This window comes from Aotus nancymaae, unplaced genomic scaffold, assembly GCF_030222135.1.
Source record: "Aotus nancymaae isolate 86718 unplaced genomic scaffold, 86718_ANA_hifiasm-v0.15.2.pri h1tg000019l, whole genome shotgun sequence".
Lineage (NCBI taxonomy): Eukaryota > Metazoa > Chordata > Mammalia > Primates > Aotidae > Aotus > Aotus nancymaae.
In genome coordinates this window covers 50,989,491-51,008,322 of record NW_026988431.1, presented here as the reverse complement: position 1 = coordinate 51,008,322, position 18,832 = coordinate 50,989,491, and the positions used below count along the sequence as shown (strand labels likewise).

Here is an 18,832-nt window from a genome sequence, read left to right as displayed (position 1 = left end):
TAAATAATTTTTTAAAAACAAAGACTGAAGAAAGCTATGCAAAGAATAAATTAAATCCAAATGTGTAGGATGCTTTTCTCATTTTAATTTTATACCATATATGTTTTAACATTAATCTATTCAAAATTATACTTCTAACTGCATTCAGCCATACAGCCAATTCAAAAAGAGCTACATATATGCTAGAAGGCTCCTAACAATCTCCTCAGCAGTGAAAGGGAGAGACACAAACCTCTGCCACCCACAGGTGCTAGACAGAACAGGTTTCATTAATGCACAACCCATAAATTGTTACGTTTAGCTCCATTTTAGGCATGAACCTTTTTAGAAAGGTTTACAAAGATATTCTTCATAATATCACTGACAATTTTTACTGAGTATTATTAATGCACAATGCAAGATGGATGAATGGATGGATAAACAGAGAGATGGATAGATGAATATACTGTTAATAGTTCATAGTTAGTGGGTCAATTATAACATCAAGTAAGTCTTTCAAACAACTAAGATGAAATGCATTCAAATCATCTGGTTCTTACTACCTAACTGTATGCTAGTCCTGGCTCATTTCCAAAATGAGTATCTTTGAAATATATTTGCGGTATATGACACAGGTAAAAATGAAATATAACTTATACTCAAGAATAGGGAAGAATAATTAATATACAATTATTCTTCAATGATAACCATATTTTATCAAAACTTTTAAAATATTTTTAGCCAGAGAACTCTTTCTTCAGATGAAATGTTATTAAAAAGTTCAGGCCGGGCGCGGTGGCTCACGCCTGTAATCCTAGCACTTTGGGAGGCCGAGGCGGGTGGATCACAAGGTCAAGAGATCGAGACCATCCTGGTCAACATGGTGAAACCCCGTCTCTACTAAAAATACAAAAAACTAGCTGGGCATGGTGGCGCATGCCTGTAATCCCAGCTACTCAGGAGGCTGAGGCAGGAGAATTGCCCGAACCCAGGAGGCGGAGGTTGCGGTGAGTCGAGATCGCGCCATTGCACTCCAGCCTGGGTAACAAGAGCGAAACTCCGTCTCAAAAAAAAAAGTTCAAACATTTATTCTACAAAATAACTAAAAGTAGAACTATTTTGGTTAAAGTGAGTAATGGAAGTCTGGAGTACCATCTGCTTTGGAGAGGTTTCTGGGCAGCCCAAGAAACCACTACTAGATAAAATTATAAGTACAATATAAACGTGTGAAACACTCAATGAAAATGAGATCCTACTAGTAAGTATAAAAAGTATGGAATTTAAACTAGAGAAACATCAAACCCATTACTCTTTACTGAAGAACATGAACAAAGTAAATATAAAGTATTTTTAATAAATAATAACTTACAACAAAAATATAAAAGACACCTCAGGCCGGGTGGCTCACACCTGTAATCCCAGCATTTTGGGAGGCCGAGGCGGGCAGAACACCTGAGGTCAGAAGTTTTGAGACCAGCCTGGCCAATATGGTGAAATCCCATCTCTACTTAAAACACAAAAATTAGCTGGGCATGGTGGCAGGCACCTGTAATCCCAGTTACTCGGAGGCTGAGGCAGAAGAATCGCTTGAACCTAGGATGCAGAGGTTGCAGTGAGCCAAGATCACTCCACTGCACACCAGCCTGGGAGAAAGAGCGAGACTCCATCTCAAAAAATACAAATAAAAATAAAAAATAAAAGACACCTCACTTTGGCACTATGATAGCTATTCTTCCTGTTGTAAGCCCCTAAGTGATACTGGAATGTGACGTTACAGATTAACATGTCTATTCTGATGTCCATATGTCCTAAATCTGTGTGCTATTTTGAAATGATAAACAGTGGTTCAGGAAACACTTTTAAATGATGAAAATATCAGTGTTATTTACTAACTTCTAATCCTCAAATACATAGCTCAAATTTTCTAAGTATTATACTCTGATTTTTAATAATTCATTTCTAATTTTTAGGATCACTTTTAAAAGTGTAAGTTTCCTCAGTTTCCTTTAGCTGTAAAGGAAAAACCAAGAATTCCTTTCAACTCTAAAACTGCTATAAGTCAAAACAAAGCTGTCTCTTGCTACTGTTTGCTTTTGTGGAAGCCAATCAAAAGTATATTAATACTTAACAAAGCTACAGTATGATATACGAATGAAGTCTTGCATTAAAAAAACTACTTAGACAGTATTTACAAAAGAATCTGTACCATTAATTATTCAACATTTGGAACTGACGAGAAACCAGAGGATGACTCTATAATGCTCAGTTTAAATGAACTACTTAATGTTGTAATAAACACTCAATACAGTGGGCTCAATGAATTTCAGACATACTACAATTGTACAGGTTTTCCAATTTTTTGATCAATGACAGATTTTAATGCTAAATCAGTTTGAATTTCACTTTTCTCTAAAATGTTTACTTAAACCAAAAATTTTGCATCTCAATTATTTTATATTCTACATCTGAATGTAGTTTAAATCAATGCATTATTCATAAAGCAAAGACATCAGGAAAGACAAAGCTGTGCACTTCTTTCAAAGCTGCTAAATTGCTAAAACATACCATATTTATGCATGCAATATTTGATTGTGTTTTTCTTAAAACACAAGCTTGTTTTCATCAGAGCAAGATATGCCAAAAATTCTACACCAAACAATTTTTGTTTATAATTAAAGCAAGCATCAATCCAAGGATTGTCATCTATTTTATTTCATCTCTACATCAAAAAAAAGTAATTTAAAAAATTTTTAAATTTCCTTGAAATGATAAGAGAAATGAAAATGTAAGTGCCTTCACATAATAACAGCAAGCTGACCCTTTGGGAAATGGTTGACTTTCTCAATACAAGGTATTCAAAGCTCATTCAAAAGTGTTCATTTAGAATGCAGATATCAAAGATGATGCAAATGTTCAAGAGAAAATTAGAACTTACCAGATGTTCTAATCCAGCTTTGATGTTTCCAGATTCCCTAAAATAGAAGAATAAAAGTTCTAAATAGTTGTTAAATCCTTGTCTGCTCTAATTTGTTTACCTCAAAATGTTTTATGAACTCTTGTAATATTTTATCTATATTTACTTATGTTCATAACACTGTTTTTAAAAATAAAACAATTTTTATCAAAAGTGAACAGATACTTTATAAGATTTACCACTAAATTAGTATTTCACTAAGAAAAGTTTCAGATTTTTGAAAGCCAATGGAAAACATAATAAACTCAAAAACATCATTATTTTACTCCTCAAACAATATCTATTCCTTTAACAGTAGCTTTTCCATGAGAGATTTTGTTTATTAATTATTGTTTATTTCCAAAGCTTATTATGAAAATGTTCAAATTTACAGATATTATCCACCACCTAGATTCTACAACTCATATTTTTATTTGCTTTTGCAAATATCCATCCATCAATGGTTGCATTTTTATGTACACATAAAGAATACATTTGTGAGTACATAGCTAAATAACTAAATCTTAACCTATTTTCTTCTGTCATTAACTTTATCAATTTAATGCACACTACAAACCAGGACCTAAGATCATTTTAATATTAAAAAAGAAAATATCACCAAAGAAAACATAAACATCAAATTTCACGATATATTTTAAGTATCACGATAATTGAAAATATTAAATTTCCTGCTTTATACTATAAAAGAGACTGCTTATGGAACTAAAAATAGAAGTATTTGTACAAGTAGCAAACAATTTAAATATACACTGTTGAAATGCGGCAAACAGTTAAATTTTTTCTGATTTCAATCTGTACTAATTTATTTGTGACAAATGAACTTTGGCTTTTCTCATTCTGGTCAAGCAATATTTTAGTTCCATTATAACTACCAAGCATTACCTTTTTAAACAAGAAATTATAATCCTATCACATTGTTGAAAGTAATTATTAATATAAGTCCTCCAACAATAAACAGTATTATTACATTCATGATGTTTAATCTTTTCCCCACACCTCCTTGCTTCTCTGAGGGGTCTCAACTTTCTTTTCTATTTCTGTCTTCTATTTTTTTTTTTTGCCAAAGATATACTTACCTGTTTCCTTTGTCTTGCTATACTACCTTTCCAAATTTCTCCATTTTTATTCCCTTTAGGAATAAATTCCCACTTCTACTGATTAGCACTAATTTTCAGCCATTCTTTTCTGTATTTCCTGCTTCTGGCAATCTTAGCAAAACTATATATTCAATGTTTAGATATTTAATGGTTTCTGAAACTCATTCTTTAATCTCTAATGTCTGCAGTCCTACTGACAAATGATAGGAATAAATTACTGCAAGGTGCGAGAGAAGGCTACTATCTATATAAATAATTATTTTATACTTTATCATTATAAAATTAATGTATTTATCGGAGCTGGGAGTCAAATGAATCTTTATGTTTTCACAAGAAAAAATATGGTTATTTGTATAACTTAAAATTTAAACAAAAAAAGTAATAGCGAAACATCTGAACAGGGCGACATGTGTGTGGGCACATGCGCATGCACACAAACACACACACAAATCAAATCTTCCTCCCATCACTGACTCCTAGTTCTCAATCTTGGCTTATCTTTCTGAAGGTGTTCTATGCACTCGTGTGTGTATGTGTGTCTGTGTTTGTGTCTCTGTATGTCTCTTTCCCTGTCTATGTTTGTTTAAATCCACAATAGAAGTATATTATACACACTGTTTTGTACCTTCACTTGGCAATCTATCTTAGAGTTTGTGCTATATAATACACATCTACTTCGTTTCCTCCCACAGCTACATTGTCACAAAATGGTTCTTATTGGAAAATAATATTGCAATATAAAATGAACAAAAATGACCAGATTCAAAATATAAGTCCATACTTGATTATGTGAAATAACTGGGGCTAGATATGCTTTATCAGAATATTACAGATTTCAGAAAGGTGAAGGTATGTCATACAATGCTGCCAGTAGGGTCTGATGCAGCATCTCATCATCATACACATTAATAATTCTGAAACAAATATATTAATGTCCACATAAAATGAGATAAACAAAGACTGTAAATAGCCTCATTTCAGGGTAGGTTTGCTTTTAACTGAGCCTGCCACAATCTTAGGGAAAATCACTTAATTTTCTGAGATGCTTGTATTTTAGAATCAGGACAAGAAACTGTTCTTCACAACAAAAAGGAAATGTAGGCTATTTCTTTGCTATGTTTCTAGCAATACTTTACATTAAAAGATATTTATAAAATGTTTTTAATGGCACGCCTGAGAGAAAACTAGTAATCATTTTTGACACATTCCCTTTCCTTCACTACCAAATGTAATCAACCACAGGGTCTTGGCTATCCAACATCCTTAATTATCATTAGATCTAACTGTTTCTTTCTATCTTCACAGCTTTAACGTTATTTCAGTCCATCATCTTTTCTTCCTAAATTGTTGCAACAGCCCTCTTACTGGATGTCAATAGTTCCTGCCTTGTCCCATGTCAATTCATTCTGCATAACACAGAAAAATCTTTCTAAAATGTAAGCTTAAGCATGTCAATTCTCTTCTTAAAATCTACAATATCCTACCATACTTCAGTTTACCTATTCCTTCTACTATCTTGTCAAAGCCACATTACAGGAAAAGTAACAAGAGCAGTCACAACAAACTACTAACCTGGTTTTACTCACCACTGAACCACTTTCTCCCTTTACCTAAAATGTTCCTTTTCTCCCAGCCTCCTCTAATCTTCCCTGTCTATCTAACAAAAATCCATCCTACAGGACTCATCCTAAACCATTCTTCAATTGGGGAAACCTTCTTGCTTTCCCACAAATTATGTAATAAATTCTTCCTATACGTTTCCATAACACTCTGAGCATGTCCCATCACAGAACTGATCACAGTATTTTATAAATGCCAGTTTACTTTCCCATTCAAACCAGTGAAATAAAAACTCCTTGAAGATATGTGTTGCATCTTTTTAATTTTTATATTCCAGCACCCAATACAATGCCTGAATCAATATATTTAAGGGTATGACATATGACCATGACAAGACAGGCTTGGGTAGAGTTGGTAGCAACCAGCTCCAGCTCAGGTGTCTGAGCAGTACTACCCAGCCCCACTCTATCTCCAACCCACGTAAATAGCAAGGCAATTTGCAATAGTGAGTGGCTGCCTAAGAATATAAAGTAGTATTAGGAGGAAGGTAGAGGAGAGAGATCCAAGATGGCTGATCACTAGCAGCTCGGGATAGTAGCTCCTAGTGAAAGTGCAGAGAACGAGAGGACGCCACACTTTCAGACGAATTTTTGTTGCTCACGGACCAGGAGATTCCCAGTGGAGGAGCCCCACGGGTCGCTAGCACGACTTTTGTGGCTGGCGTGGCGGTTTTGCTGGCGCCTCAGCGTGGCAGTTCTTGGTGCAGAGTGAGTGGGACTGGGTCCCCTTTTGGCCGATTCCCAGGCAGAGAAGCACCATCAATCTTAACACCGCTGTTTTGGCCAGCGCAGTGGATTGCTCAGATTTCAGCGCTGGGAATCAACAAGTTCGATGTCCACTCAGAAACCTAATTTGAAAGTCGGAAATCACAAAGACAACAGGCGGATAAATTTACAACGATGGGAAGAAACCAGCGTAAAAAGGCTGAGAATACCCAAAATCAGAATGCCTCTCCCTCTACAGGTGATCACAGTTCCTCATCAGCAACGGAACAAGTCCTGATGGAGAACGAGTGCGTTCCATTAACAGAAGTAGACTTCAGAAGGTGGATGGTAAGAAACTTCTGTGAATTAAAAGAACTTATTCTAACCCAATGCAAAGAAACTAAGAACTTTGAAAAAAGGTTTGACGAAAGGCTAACGAGAATAGACAATTTTGAGAGGAATATAGGTGAATTGATGGAGCTGAAAAACACAACACGAGAACTTCGCAAAGAATGCACAAGTTTTAACAGTCGAATTGATCAAGCAGAAAAAAGGATATCAGAGTTCGAAGACCAACTTAACGAAATAAAACGAGAAGTCAAGATTAGAGAAAAAAGGATAAAAAAGAAGGAGCAAAGTCTCCAAGAAATACGGGACTATGTGAAAAGACCTAATCTACGTTTGATAGGTATACCTGAATGTGACGAAGAGAATGAATCCAAGTTGGAAAATACTCTTCAGGAGATTATTCAGGAAAACTTTCCCAACCTAGTAAGACAGGACAATATTCAACTCCAGGTAATACAGAGAACACCACAAAGATACTCCTCAAGAAGACCAACCCCAAGGCACATAATCGTCAGATTCACTAGGGTTGAAATGAAGGAGAAAATACTAAGAGCAGCTAGAGAGAAAGGTCAGGTTACCCACAAAGGGAAGCCTATCAGACTTACAGCAGATCTCTCAGCAGAAACCCTACAATCCAGAAAAGAGTGGGGGCCAATATTCAACATCCTTAAAGAAAAGAACTTTCAACCCAGAATTTCATATCCAGCCAAACTGAGCTTCAAAAGCGAAGGAAAAATAAAATCTTTTGCAAACAAGCAAGTATTTAAGAGATTTTTACCATCACCAGGCCTGCTTTGCAGAAGCTTCCGAAAGAAGCACTACACATATAAACGAACAACCAGTATCAGCCTTTCCAAAAATATATCCAGCTAGCATCAAATGGCAGTATTAAACTCATATATGTTATTAACTGGATAAAAAGCCAAAACCCATTGGTACGCTGTATCCAGACCCATCTCACATGCAATAATACACAAAGACTCAAAGGGACAGAGGAAGATTTACCAACCAAACAGAGAGCAAACATAAACAAATAAATAAAAAGCAGGAGTTGTAATTCTCACCTCTGATTAAATAGACCTTAAAGCAACAAAGATCAAAAGAGGCAAAGAAGGACATTACATAACGGTAAAAGGATCAATGCAACAAGAAGAGCTAACGATCCTATATATACACACACCCAATACAGGAGCACCCAGATACATAAGACAAGTTCTTAATGACTTATAAAGAGACTTAGCCTCCCACACAATAATAGTGGGAGACTGTAACATCACATTGTCAATATTAGACTGATCAATGAGATAGAAAATTAACAAGGATATCCAGGACTTGAATTCAGACCCGGAACAAGTAAACTTAATAAACATTTATAGAACTCTCCACTTCAAATACACAAAACATACATTCTTATCAGTACCATATCACTCCTATTCCAAAAGTGACTACATAATTGGAAGTAAATCACTCCTCAATAATTGTATAGCATTTCATAGGTTTAAATGAAATATTGGTTGGCTGCTTGTTATTTTCTTCCCTTATTCCTTCCTGTCTCCATTGTTAAGCACAATTATTGGCATAAAAGAGGTTTTCAATTCCCATTTTTAGACTGCATTCTAGCCTGGGCAATAAAGCAATATTCCCGTTCTCTCTCCTTCTTTCTCTTCCTTTTCTTCCTTCTTTTTTTTTCTTTTTCTCTTTCTTTCTTCCTTTTTCAAAAAAAAAAAGGGAGGAAGGTATACATGCATGTATGTACATGAACATGTGTAAGGTGTGGGTTGTTCCTTTGCTTTCCCTTTTTTTTTTTTTCTTAACTGTTTTTGAGGGAGTGGGAGCCACAATGGGGAAAGTAACTGAGGCTAAACTAGAACACTAGAAGTTTTCTAGTTTTTAAATTAACCTGGAAAAGTACAAGTCAGATCCTAGGTTTTAGCCCCTCCTTTTAGATTAAAATTACTAGTCAAGGCAGCTAAATGCTGTTAGGAAATAAAAGATAAACCCACAAGGAAAATTTTAAGATGTATAAACAGAAATTTAAAAAAATAATAATCTTATTCAGATAAAACAGAATAAACTAAACAAGAATGTAAACATAACATCTTCAAAGAGATGATTTTTAGAAATAGAAGTATAAAAATACTGTTATGAAAAAGAATCAATATATGTTAGTGAGTATTAAAAACATGATCATTTGAAATCAAAAATTCAGAGAATGGATTGAAAACATAATAGATACAGACAGAGAATGAATTAATAAGCTGGAAAACTGGGTAGAAGAACTATTACAGAAGGCATAGGGAGGAGGCAAAAAGACAAGACAAACAAGTGATAGAATTAAGAACAGGAGAAGTGTAAATATCTATATAATGAGAATCCTAGAAGTAATGAAAAAATCAAAGAGAAGAAGTATTTGAAAAAATAATGACAGAGAGTTCCCAGATATAAAAATATTCAAATCTCAGATTGAAAGGGCACATAGAGTGCTGAAAAGGATGTTTAAAAATCCACAGCAAAGCATATTATAAAGACATTTAAGACTATAATGAATTAGAGAAAAGTCAAAAAGCTTCCAGGATGAAAACGAAGACCCCTCCACAAAGGAAGAGTAACACTGATATTAGACTTCTCAACACTAAAGTGTAGGCAAGAAGACCATGGAGTAGTAATAATTCTCAAGATGAAGTGTTACAGGAAAGTAACTGTGAACCTATAATTAAGATATAGCTAATAAACTATTATTTAAATACAAAAAAATAAAGAAATTCTCAGCATACAAGGTTTCAGAAAATTCACCACACAAAGACGTTATTTAAAAGAAGTCTTGAGGAATATAATACAGGTAAGAAGAGAAATAAATTCAGGAAGAAGCAACAAGGTAAGGCAAGTAAAGAATGACCTAGAATTGAGTAATCATTGTAATCTAAGTAATCAATAACTAAAAAGAAAACTAGAGAAAATTCACCCATAATCATCTGGAATTGAAATCCCAGAAAAGATTTTCAGATTGGATAAAAAAATCCGACAATGTATTATTTACAGAAGACACATAATACAGAAGAGTTTCCCAAAAAAGGTTTCCCATAAAACCAGGCAAATTAACCAAAAGAAAGCTGGAGCAGCAAGTTTAATGGTTTAATGACAAAATATATTTAAGTCTCCTACTCCCATACATACAAACATATATATATATGTATGTATTATTATGAAAAGAAGGTAATTTTAGGTAATATATAATACATACATACATATACACATGCATATATGTATGTGTATATATGACAATAAAGTAATTTTAGGTAATATATAAATATATGAGACTCAGGGACTTAAATGTGTATTCTAGTCTAGCAAAAGATAAACCAAGTTTTCATTTATATCTGGAAGGTTTGCATATACATAAAGCTTAACACATATCATATTGGGACACCTAAGTTTAAGCAAGTTCTCCATGAAAATCAGTTTTCTTCACTTTTACTTTGGTCAGAAAGATAAGGAAGAATGACCATCTCAAAACAACACAGATAAAGTATCCTGAGTACATAACTACAACACAAGACAGTATGATATATAATACTGGTTTTAGAAGCAGAGTGCCTACACTCAAATTTAAACACTCCTACAAAATAATCATGTGAGCTTGAGTAATAATCCAACTTTTCTGAATCTCAGATTGTCCATCTATGATGTGAGGCTTACTTGCCTTACCTAACACACAAGGGTGCTGTGAGTCAGAAGGATAATGTACATGATTATAAACAAATCAACTATAGAAATGTTATTATGATGGAAGATATTTAAACACAAAAGTCTTAAAAGTGATTCTAAAAGTTTTAATGAATTTTAAAAAATAGAGAGGCAAGATCTAAGACATTGATAGAAGGATCTTACAACAAATGGTATAAAACCTATCCTCTTTAGTGGTCTGTCTCTTGGGTTGTCCCTGTCATGACTTCATCAATATTTGTGCAACTCCTTTTGCCCTGTGCTGAAAGCAGACTTAATTCAATTATAGGTCTCAAAACTGATAAAATGGTCCTGAAGTGGAAAATGGGAAGAGATTATTGGCAAATGAATAAAGATTTGTATCGAACTAACACACAGGAGTACAGCAGGTCTTTTTTTAATCATTCCCTGTCTTAAATCTTCTGGGAACCATGAGTTTCCCTTCCCCTCATGCAGCACATCGATTTCTGAATTAGACTGCAATATTAAATAATTAATATACTTGCCATGATTGATGTTCTGCATTAGTTGAATATTAGGTTATCAATCAAAATCCACTTGGTTTAATGTAATAATATTGATAAAGTGTCACGGACTGTTCATCCAATTTGTAGTTGAGGCAGCACAGATAGTAATGTTGGCATAACACAAGGCTCCAAAGCAGGAAATGCAGTGGCTCAACATACATGAGGCAGACATTTTAAAACTAACTGGGACAAAACTGAGGTTTTCCTAAATAAATCAGGTGGTATCTGATAGTTTCAATTTTAGGCGTGAGAAGATGCCAGGTATCAATCATGCTATGGCAGGCAAAAAATAAATAAATAAAAGTAGACATTATTTTCCCTTTGTTACGAATAAATGTCATTATTTTTCCAAAAGAAATATACTCTAAGTCTAAAAAAAAAACTATTACTATGACAAAGCTTATATCCTCTTAAGAAATTTGTTAACAAAAAGACTAAGATTTTGTTAAGATCTAGCCTTACTAGAAAGTCATCAACTTTTCTTACCTTTTCTTAAAATATAAGAACAATATCAACCATAGCAAGTGAACATTAAGGTTTTTTAGTAGTCTAGAGGAATTGGGTTAAGGAGCCACATTTAATAATAATATTTATGTTGAAAAAATACTATTCTTTCTGATGACGGCAATTTCTCTTACTCTCAATATTTTGCATCTACATTTGTCAAAATATAAGCTTAGAAAAATAACTTTAATTACTTAATTCTCCCAGTAAGTAATGACAGTTTTTCTCGTCATTCCCTATTATCTCAATCCAAAATCTATTATGGATTTACTTACAAAGTGATCACTTAAAAACAAATTTAAGAAACAAAAGACATCTAAAGGAAAAGTGACTTTTTTGGGGGGACGAGTAGAAACTTAACAAAATAAACGTAAACCGAAATCATTTCACAGAGCAGGCCAAAATTCCAGTGAGTGTTTAGTTATAAAATACTCATAAACTATAATTCACATAACCAACTGAACTAGCACTGAAGTATCATTTCACTAATTCCTTAGTAAATAAAAGACTAAATATAATTATAATCAGTAATATATGTATTATCCTATATAAAATGTGTATATATAATTATTTAAAATGGAGTTAAATATTTAAAATAATTTTTTTTTTTTAAGAGACAGTGTCTCCCTCTGTCACCCAGGCTGGAATGCAGTAGGAACATCTCGTTAGACTCTAACTCCTGGGCCCAAGTGACCCTCTAGCCTCAGGCTCCCCCAAGTAGCTATGACCACAGGCATGTGCCACCACACTCAGCTAATTTTTTTCTTTTCTTTTTTTTGTAGAAATAGGGTCTCACTATGTTGTCCAAGCTGGTCTTAAATTTCTAGCCTCTAGTGGTCCTTCTGCCTCAGCCACCCAAAGAACTGGAATTATAGGTGTGAGCCACTGTACCTGGCCAAAATAAAAATGTACAGTAGATTTTTTGTCATGAACTAAGCATATTATTTACTTTTAAAAGATTAGTATGATACAGTTTTCTATGGATATAAGAGCTAAGATCATGGCTAATTTTGTATTTTTTCTTTCATAAAGCAAAATCTATAGGATTTTTTTTTATAGGATGTCACTCAAGGCTTATAAAGGTCTGACTACACACATTATTAAAAATCTACATTTTCCATCTCAAACAATAATGAAAACATTTTTACATGTACTAGATTCTGTTATGTATCAAATGTTATTGATGAATACAAAGTTTGGTAAAATGTAAATCTAAGAAAAAGCTGAGTTCTAATTTCAGCTCTACTATTTACTAAATGATGGGTCTTTGTTCATTTATATATTTCTCAAATTTTTCTGACCTTACATTCAAAATTAGATTAACAAGATAATCAGCATATAATATAGAAGTCACCCAGTAAATATGGTTCAATATAACAGCTTAATAATGGACCAACTGACTATACTCCACTTGCAAAATAAAAAAAAAAATCTTTAAGTTTCAGCTTTTTAAATTGCCTTGAAATCCATTTCAACTGTAATACCTATAAACAAAAGTCAGTCTCATTTTCAAACATCAAATCTTGGACAGACAGACAGGCAGACAGATATACAGACAGATATTTTTGCTAGCATCCAATAAGAGCACTACAGATATCCTGATATAAGCACAGTCTTATGTTCTATTTGCAAGAAGGTACAGTGTGTTGGGAAAAATAAGCAAAAATAATTTCTATTTTTATATTTTAATCCAATTCTTTAAAATGTTTCATGTCAGTACTCCGATCCACAAAGATCTTCCTGAAATTCTGAGTTTCTACTTCTCAGGTTTGGTTAGAATTCCTAGCACTTTTCTCTTGATTGGAGAACACCTTGCAAATCAGTGGTTCTAAATGAATATTCTTATGTTACTATAGTTCAGAAGGATCGTTTTCAGATGTCTGCATTTTACAAGTAGTTTTTGATCTATTATTGGTAATAAATAAAGTTCTAGAACTTATAAATCATTTGCACAGGTAAGTCTACCATAGTTAACAAAATTTAAGTGTTTTGTTTCCTTTTTAAGATCCTTCAGTTTTACAGACAAATATTAGTGAGCATCCACTATGTCAGGACAAGTTTAAATTAAATATATTAAACAGCCAAGGACTTATGATACAAACTTGGCTTATTCCAATGGGAAGCTGAACACTTAAGCTGGCATGGATCAGTTATGCCACTTAAAACCAGTCAAGTAAATAGAGTTCATAGAAAGAGTCTACAGGGGAAAGAGAAGAGATTTCAGTATTTCTGAAGTCATGGTATAGATAACAGTCTCAAACAAAGGAAAATACTCATTTTGTTAAGAGAATTCTGTTAAGAGAATTTGTCATCAGTAGATCTGACGTAAAAGAACCAATACGAGAAATCTTTTAGACACAAGAGAAATTATAGCAGAAATAGACTTAAAATATCAAGGTGAAGCAAGCACAATGGAAATGTTATTTACTGAGCATCTTTAGCTCCATAATAAATTCTGAGGGGATAACAAAAGCAATAATAACATAAACATCATCAACAAAAAAAAGAGGAAGAAAAAATATGGTATCTATGCCTTAGATATTAAAAACTGTGTTGTCAAACCAAGGCTAGTGCAGCCAGCCCTCCCTATCTGTGAATCCACATCAATGAAGTCATCCAACCACAGATAAAAAATATTCAGGGGTCGGGGGGGATGAGGAACTTGGATCTGTACTGAACATGTGCAGATTTTTTATTCTTGAAATTATTCCTAAACAATACAGTATAAGAACCACTTACAGAACATTTAAGTTATACTAAGTATTATAAGCAATCTAGAGATAATACATAAATTATAGACAAATATTATGCCATTTTATATCAGGGACTTAAGAATCCATAGACTTTGGTGTATGCAGTAGGTCCTGGAATCAATATTCCACAGATACGAAGGGAAGATTTTATATAAAATAGTTAATGTCCAATCCAGGCAGGGAAACAGCATGTGATACATAGTACCTAGCCGATGTTTCCCACATGCAGGACAAACATTCACAATCAATGACAACTCTCTTTCCAACTGAGGCCAGGTGCAACTCAATGCCTTGCTCAACAAATTGTTCTAAGGAGTCATGGCCAGTTGTCTGGATTTAGCAAGTGAGATGCAACCTATTCACCATCACCCCCCACACTTCAACCCATGCTCTTGACCTTGTTCAAGAAAAGTTCATAAAAAGGAAAAATGGCCAGATGTGTTAGAGTGGTTGGAAAAGATTTCAAAGAGGAGGGTAATTTTAGCTAAATCTTGAAGGATTGATTGTATTTGGGCAGACTGAGTGCATAAAAAAGAGGAGGCAGGAAGAGTGAGCTCAAAAGTCCAGTATGACCTGGCAGAGTTCAAGTATAGAGAGTGCCCGACCCAGAGATGATGTGTTAAAAGGTCATTCAACTTTAATTAATTTAAAATAATTTTTATAATGTAAGTTTTTAGGTCCATCACATACAGTTGTGCATGTTGTTCAATATGAAAAAAGAAAAAAATTGAGGGGGCAAGTGGAATCTAAAAGTTATATGCCCCGGCAGTATATCCTGGTATACATCCACAGGAAAGAGGGACACCTTGCATAGTATGCACAAAGGTGCCATATGGGCTACAAGTGACCCTGCAAATAATAAATGCTTATTGTAGAGAAATTCAAAATCACATCTGGTTCTAATGAAGAAAAAATAAAAGTCACCTGAAATCCCACTAGCCAAAGATAATAGCTTCAATATGTCCTTGTTTTTTCCTCCAGACATTCTTATGAATACACACAAATACAATTGTTTTTCTTATAAAAATGGGACCATGGTTGATTTGTTCTATAGCATAATTTTTTTCACTACTTTACTATATATTGTAAACAGCTTCTCAGGTGCCAATAATATACTTGCATATAACATTTGAATGTTTATATACTATTCTGCATATAGATGTACAATAAGTTAACTTATCCCTTATTTTTGGACATATAGGTTCTTTCTGATTTATCCTGACAAATAAAACTGGGGTATAAAAAAGAATGATTATTAGATTTAAAAATCATTGATGATTTTATGTAACGTTATTTCACTTGGAGAACTGCGGTTATATAATTTTTATAAGGAGAAATAAATCTAGTATATTTCATCTCCACTACTTAATCATACATAATTTAAATTCATGCATACTATTACTTCTATACAAATACAAATATTATTTAAGTATCAGTTAAATTCACATTATAATTACAAATAATCTAAATTTAAGTACAATTTTAAAATGCAATTTCTACTTTCAAAAATTCTACTATAAAATTATGTCCCAATAATTTAATAAAAGCAATATATGCCCATAGGTAATACAGTCAACAATCCCAAGAGAGGGTAATAAATATATCCTATTATGTCTTCAGCTGTTAAAATTCAGGGAAACGTGCAACATGGATATATTTTTCATGAAAACGGCAAAGTTTGAATAACTCAGAGATTGATTATTCAGGTCTTCAATTATTAAAGCCTTCTGATGATTTTCTCTTCTTTCTGTTGTTCTATTTAACTTCCGTTCTCCTATTTAACTCAGCAGGAAACTGAAAACTAAGGTGTAATTTTAATCAGGTAAGCATCTAATACTATTAGGAAATAATAATGAAATGTCTTTCCTTGCTTAATGAATCAAACTCCTCAGCCTAGAATTCAAGATTCTTGCTCAAGTCAAATGATTTGCCGTTTCCTAAAGACCTCTTTGCACTTCCCAGCACTTAAATTTTCACAGTATTTGTCTAAGTGAAACTGACCTTCTCAGAGATTCCACCTGTGAGGAAATACTGAACAGTATGCCAGGGGCTGTAACAAGTGCTTTACATAGTCTGCTCATTTAATGCTTATAATTTTATCATGAAGAGATATAATTATTATACCTATTTCATATATGAGATAAATGAGGCTCAGAGAAATTAAGTAGCTTACACTACACTGCTCAGCTAGAAACCAGAATTCAATTCCCAAACTCTAGTCAAGGGAAAATTTATTACTGTCAACTCTTAAAAAACAATAACCTCAACAATAAAACAAGATTTTACAATATTCCTCTACTCCTTAATTGGAAACATGATTAGGGAGGAGGCAGCAAAGCAGTGGGGCTTCGAGTAAAAATAAATACTAACTTTGATTGATAGGCTACCATATACCAGGCACTGAAACTGGTCATTTACACTTACATTCTCATTAAATTCTCACAATATTCACAAAACAAACACTGTATAGATAGCTAACACATTTATACAGTTAGATAAATTTTATAGTGCACAGTAAAGATCCATAAAATAAATGTAAATGCCATTTTTCACTTAGCAAACAAGCAAAGGTAAAAACGAATGATAATGTTTCCATTGCTGACACAGGTGCTGAGAATCACGTATACTCGTGCACTGCCAGTGGAAGCAGAAAATAACACAGGTTTTCTGGAGGGCAATTGGGAGAATGTATCAAAATTCTCAATAATACACATTAAGTCTTTGCCTCACAGTCAACTTCTCTAAGTTTATCCCAATGATACATTCACATAATATTAATCACTACATTGCATTTAATATTAAAAAAAAACAAAAAACCAAAAAACTGGCAACTAAATGCCCAATAATGGCAAACTGTTGACTAAAATATAATATCCATGCAACAGAAAACTATATAGCCATTAACAATTATGACATAGTTATATATTTTCATGAGATGGTCTTGCGTTATAGCAAGCTGAGTTTTTTGTTTTTTTTTTTAAAGCACGTTACAAAATGTAAGAGGCTAAGTTTTATACATCCTTGTGCACAGTGTGGTACATGTGTGTTTATCTAAAAAGATAAAAAGTAAATAGTATTTGACACTGGGATTCGGAGTGCTTTTTTTGTTCATTCTAATTGTTTGTATGTTTGCTAAAGTGTCTTCCATGAAAAAAAAATTGTTAGTCCAATTTAAAAAGTACTTTTAAAAAAATCCTGGGTCTACATTCAGCTCACATTTTTCCTGTAATCATAAATTTTTATGTACATGCCTTTTACCTCTAGTGTTCACTTTAAAGACCTTGTCTACGTTTTTGTTCACCTTTATATCATCTACATCATTTAATACAAATAGAATCTTCCTAATTTTGGTATGTGATTATCTAAGACTCAGATGAATTCAACTTAGAGATGGAGAATGTGAAACTGCAATAGAGATAATGAACACAGTAATGGTCGCAATGCATGAGACAAACAGAAATGGTGAACTCATTATCGCCTCCATAATTTTGCTTATGCATTTACTACCTAAAACAATATTCTCCTCCTCTCAAAATCTCCAAATTCTTATATTTATTGTACAAGAACCAATTAAACTCCCACCACTCCTTTGTTCATAATAATTTCTTAAATCTCTAAACTTAACAGTCCTTCCTGACATTTAGTGGGTAAGTGCTAGGATCTTTGCAAATGTCCCAAGTTGAAAATGCAACAATGCATGTAAAGTGCTCAGTACACTGCACTTAGCAATTATTACTAATTATTGTTGACATCATCATTACTACACAGACCTTTGATGAGGAATGCGCAATATATTAACATCAGAAGAAAACAAAGCCACTGTGAGAACAGTGCTGAGCAGTTAGCAGGCCTTATTCATCAGCTAAGTTACATGACTCCATCACAGCATCTTCTCAGAACACAGGCTTTAAGTCATGCCACACAAAAATTACACGTTCTCACATACAACAGGCCACATCATTTTGAATAGACAGAATATTAAATCTGTGGATGCCAAGGTCAACTGCATTGCCCTTATAAAAAAACTCCCAATAGTCTGGCACTTAATCATCAGTAATTATTTTACGTGGCTTCTATGTAGGTATCCATTTCCCAAGTTAATTATTTGCTTAGGTAAACCTGGTTTGTTACCACATGAAGCTTTTTGATAAGCATAGACAGGGCAGGGGGTGGGGAGGTGTGTATGGCTGAGTCATTGGCTGCATCTCCCTCCAGAAAACTGCAAAGCACTGGCTGTGTACCAAGTTCAGGAGGAGGAAGGCAGCTTTATTCCATGAGGCCAGGTAAAACCCTGTAATTGCCAATGGTTAGGTCTGATTGGTCACACATAGAATTTTGGCCTGGAACCAGTTTCCTCAGCTATCATCTTACTTATCTGCTTCCCTTCAGTTCAACTTTTTGAAAGAGAAAACTATACACACACTCTATCTCCCCATTCCTACCTCCTACTACATCCAAAAATTAACTCTTGGCTAAAGTTATCAGTGGTTCCCTCATGTTACCAAATCCAAAGTCTACTTTATATCCTTTTCTTTATACAATTCTTAGAATCATTTGATACTGTCCAACATTCATATTCATGTTGATATGCCTATGCTGAGCT

General features: G+C 33.6%; 1 protein-coding gene across 1 annotated transcript in view; it reads right to left on the bottom strand.

The window, feature by feature from the left end:
• Positions 1 to 18,832, bottom strand: part of RSRC1 (arginine and serine rich coiled-coil 1) — a 405,395-nt gene that overhangs the window by 231,116 nt on the left and 155,447 nt on the right. Inside the window, exon 5 of the mRNA XM_064378499.1 lies at positions 2,915 to 2,951. Coding sequence (XP_064234569.1) covers positions 2,915 to 2,951 — 37 coding nt within the window. The remainder of the gene's footprint in view (positions 1 to 2,914; positions 2,952 to 18,832) is intronic.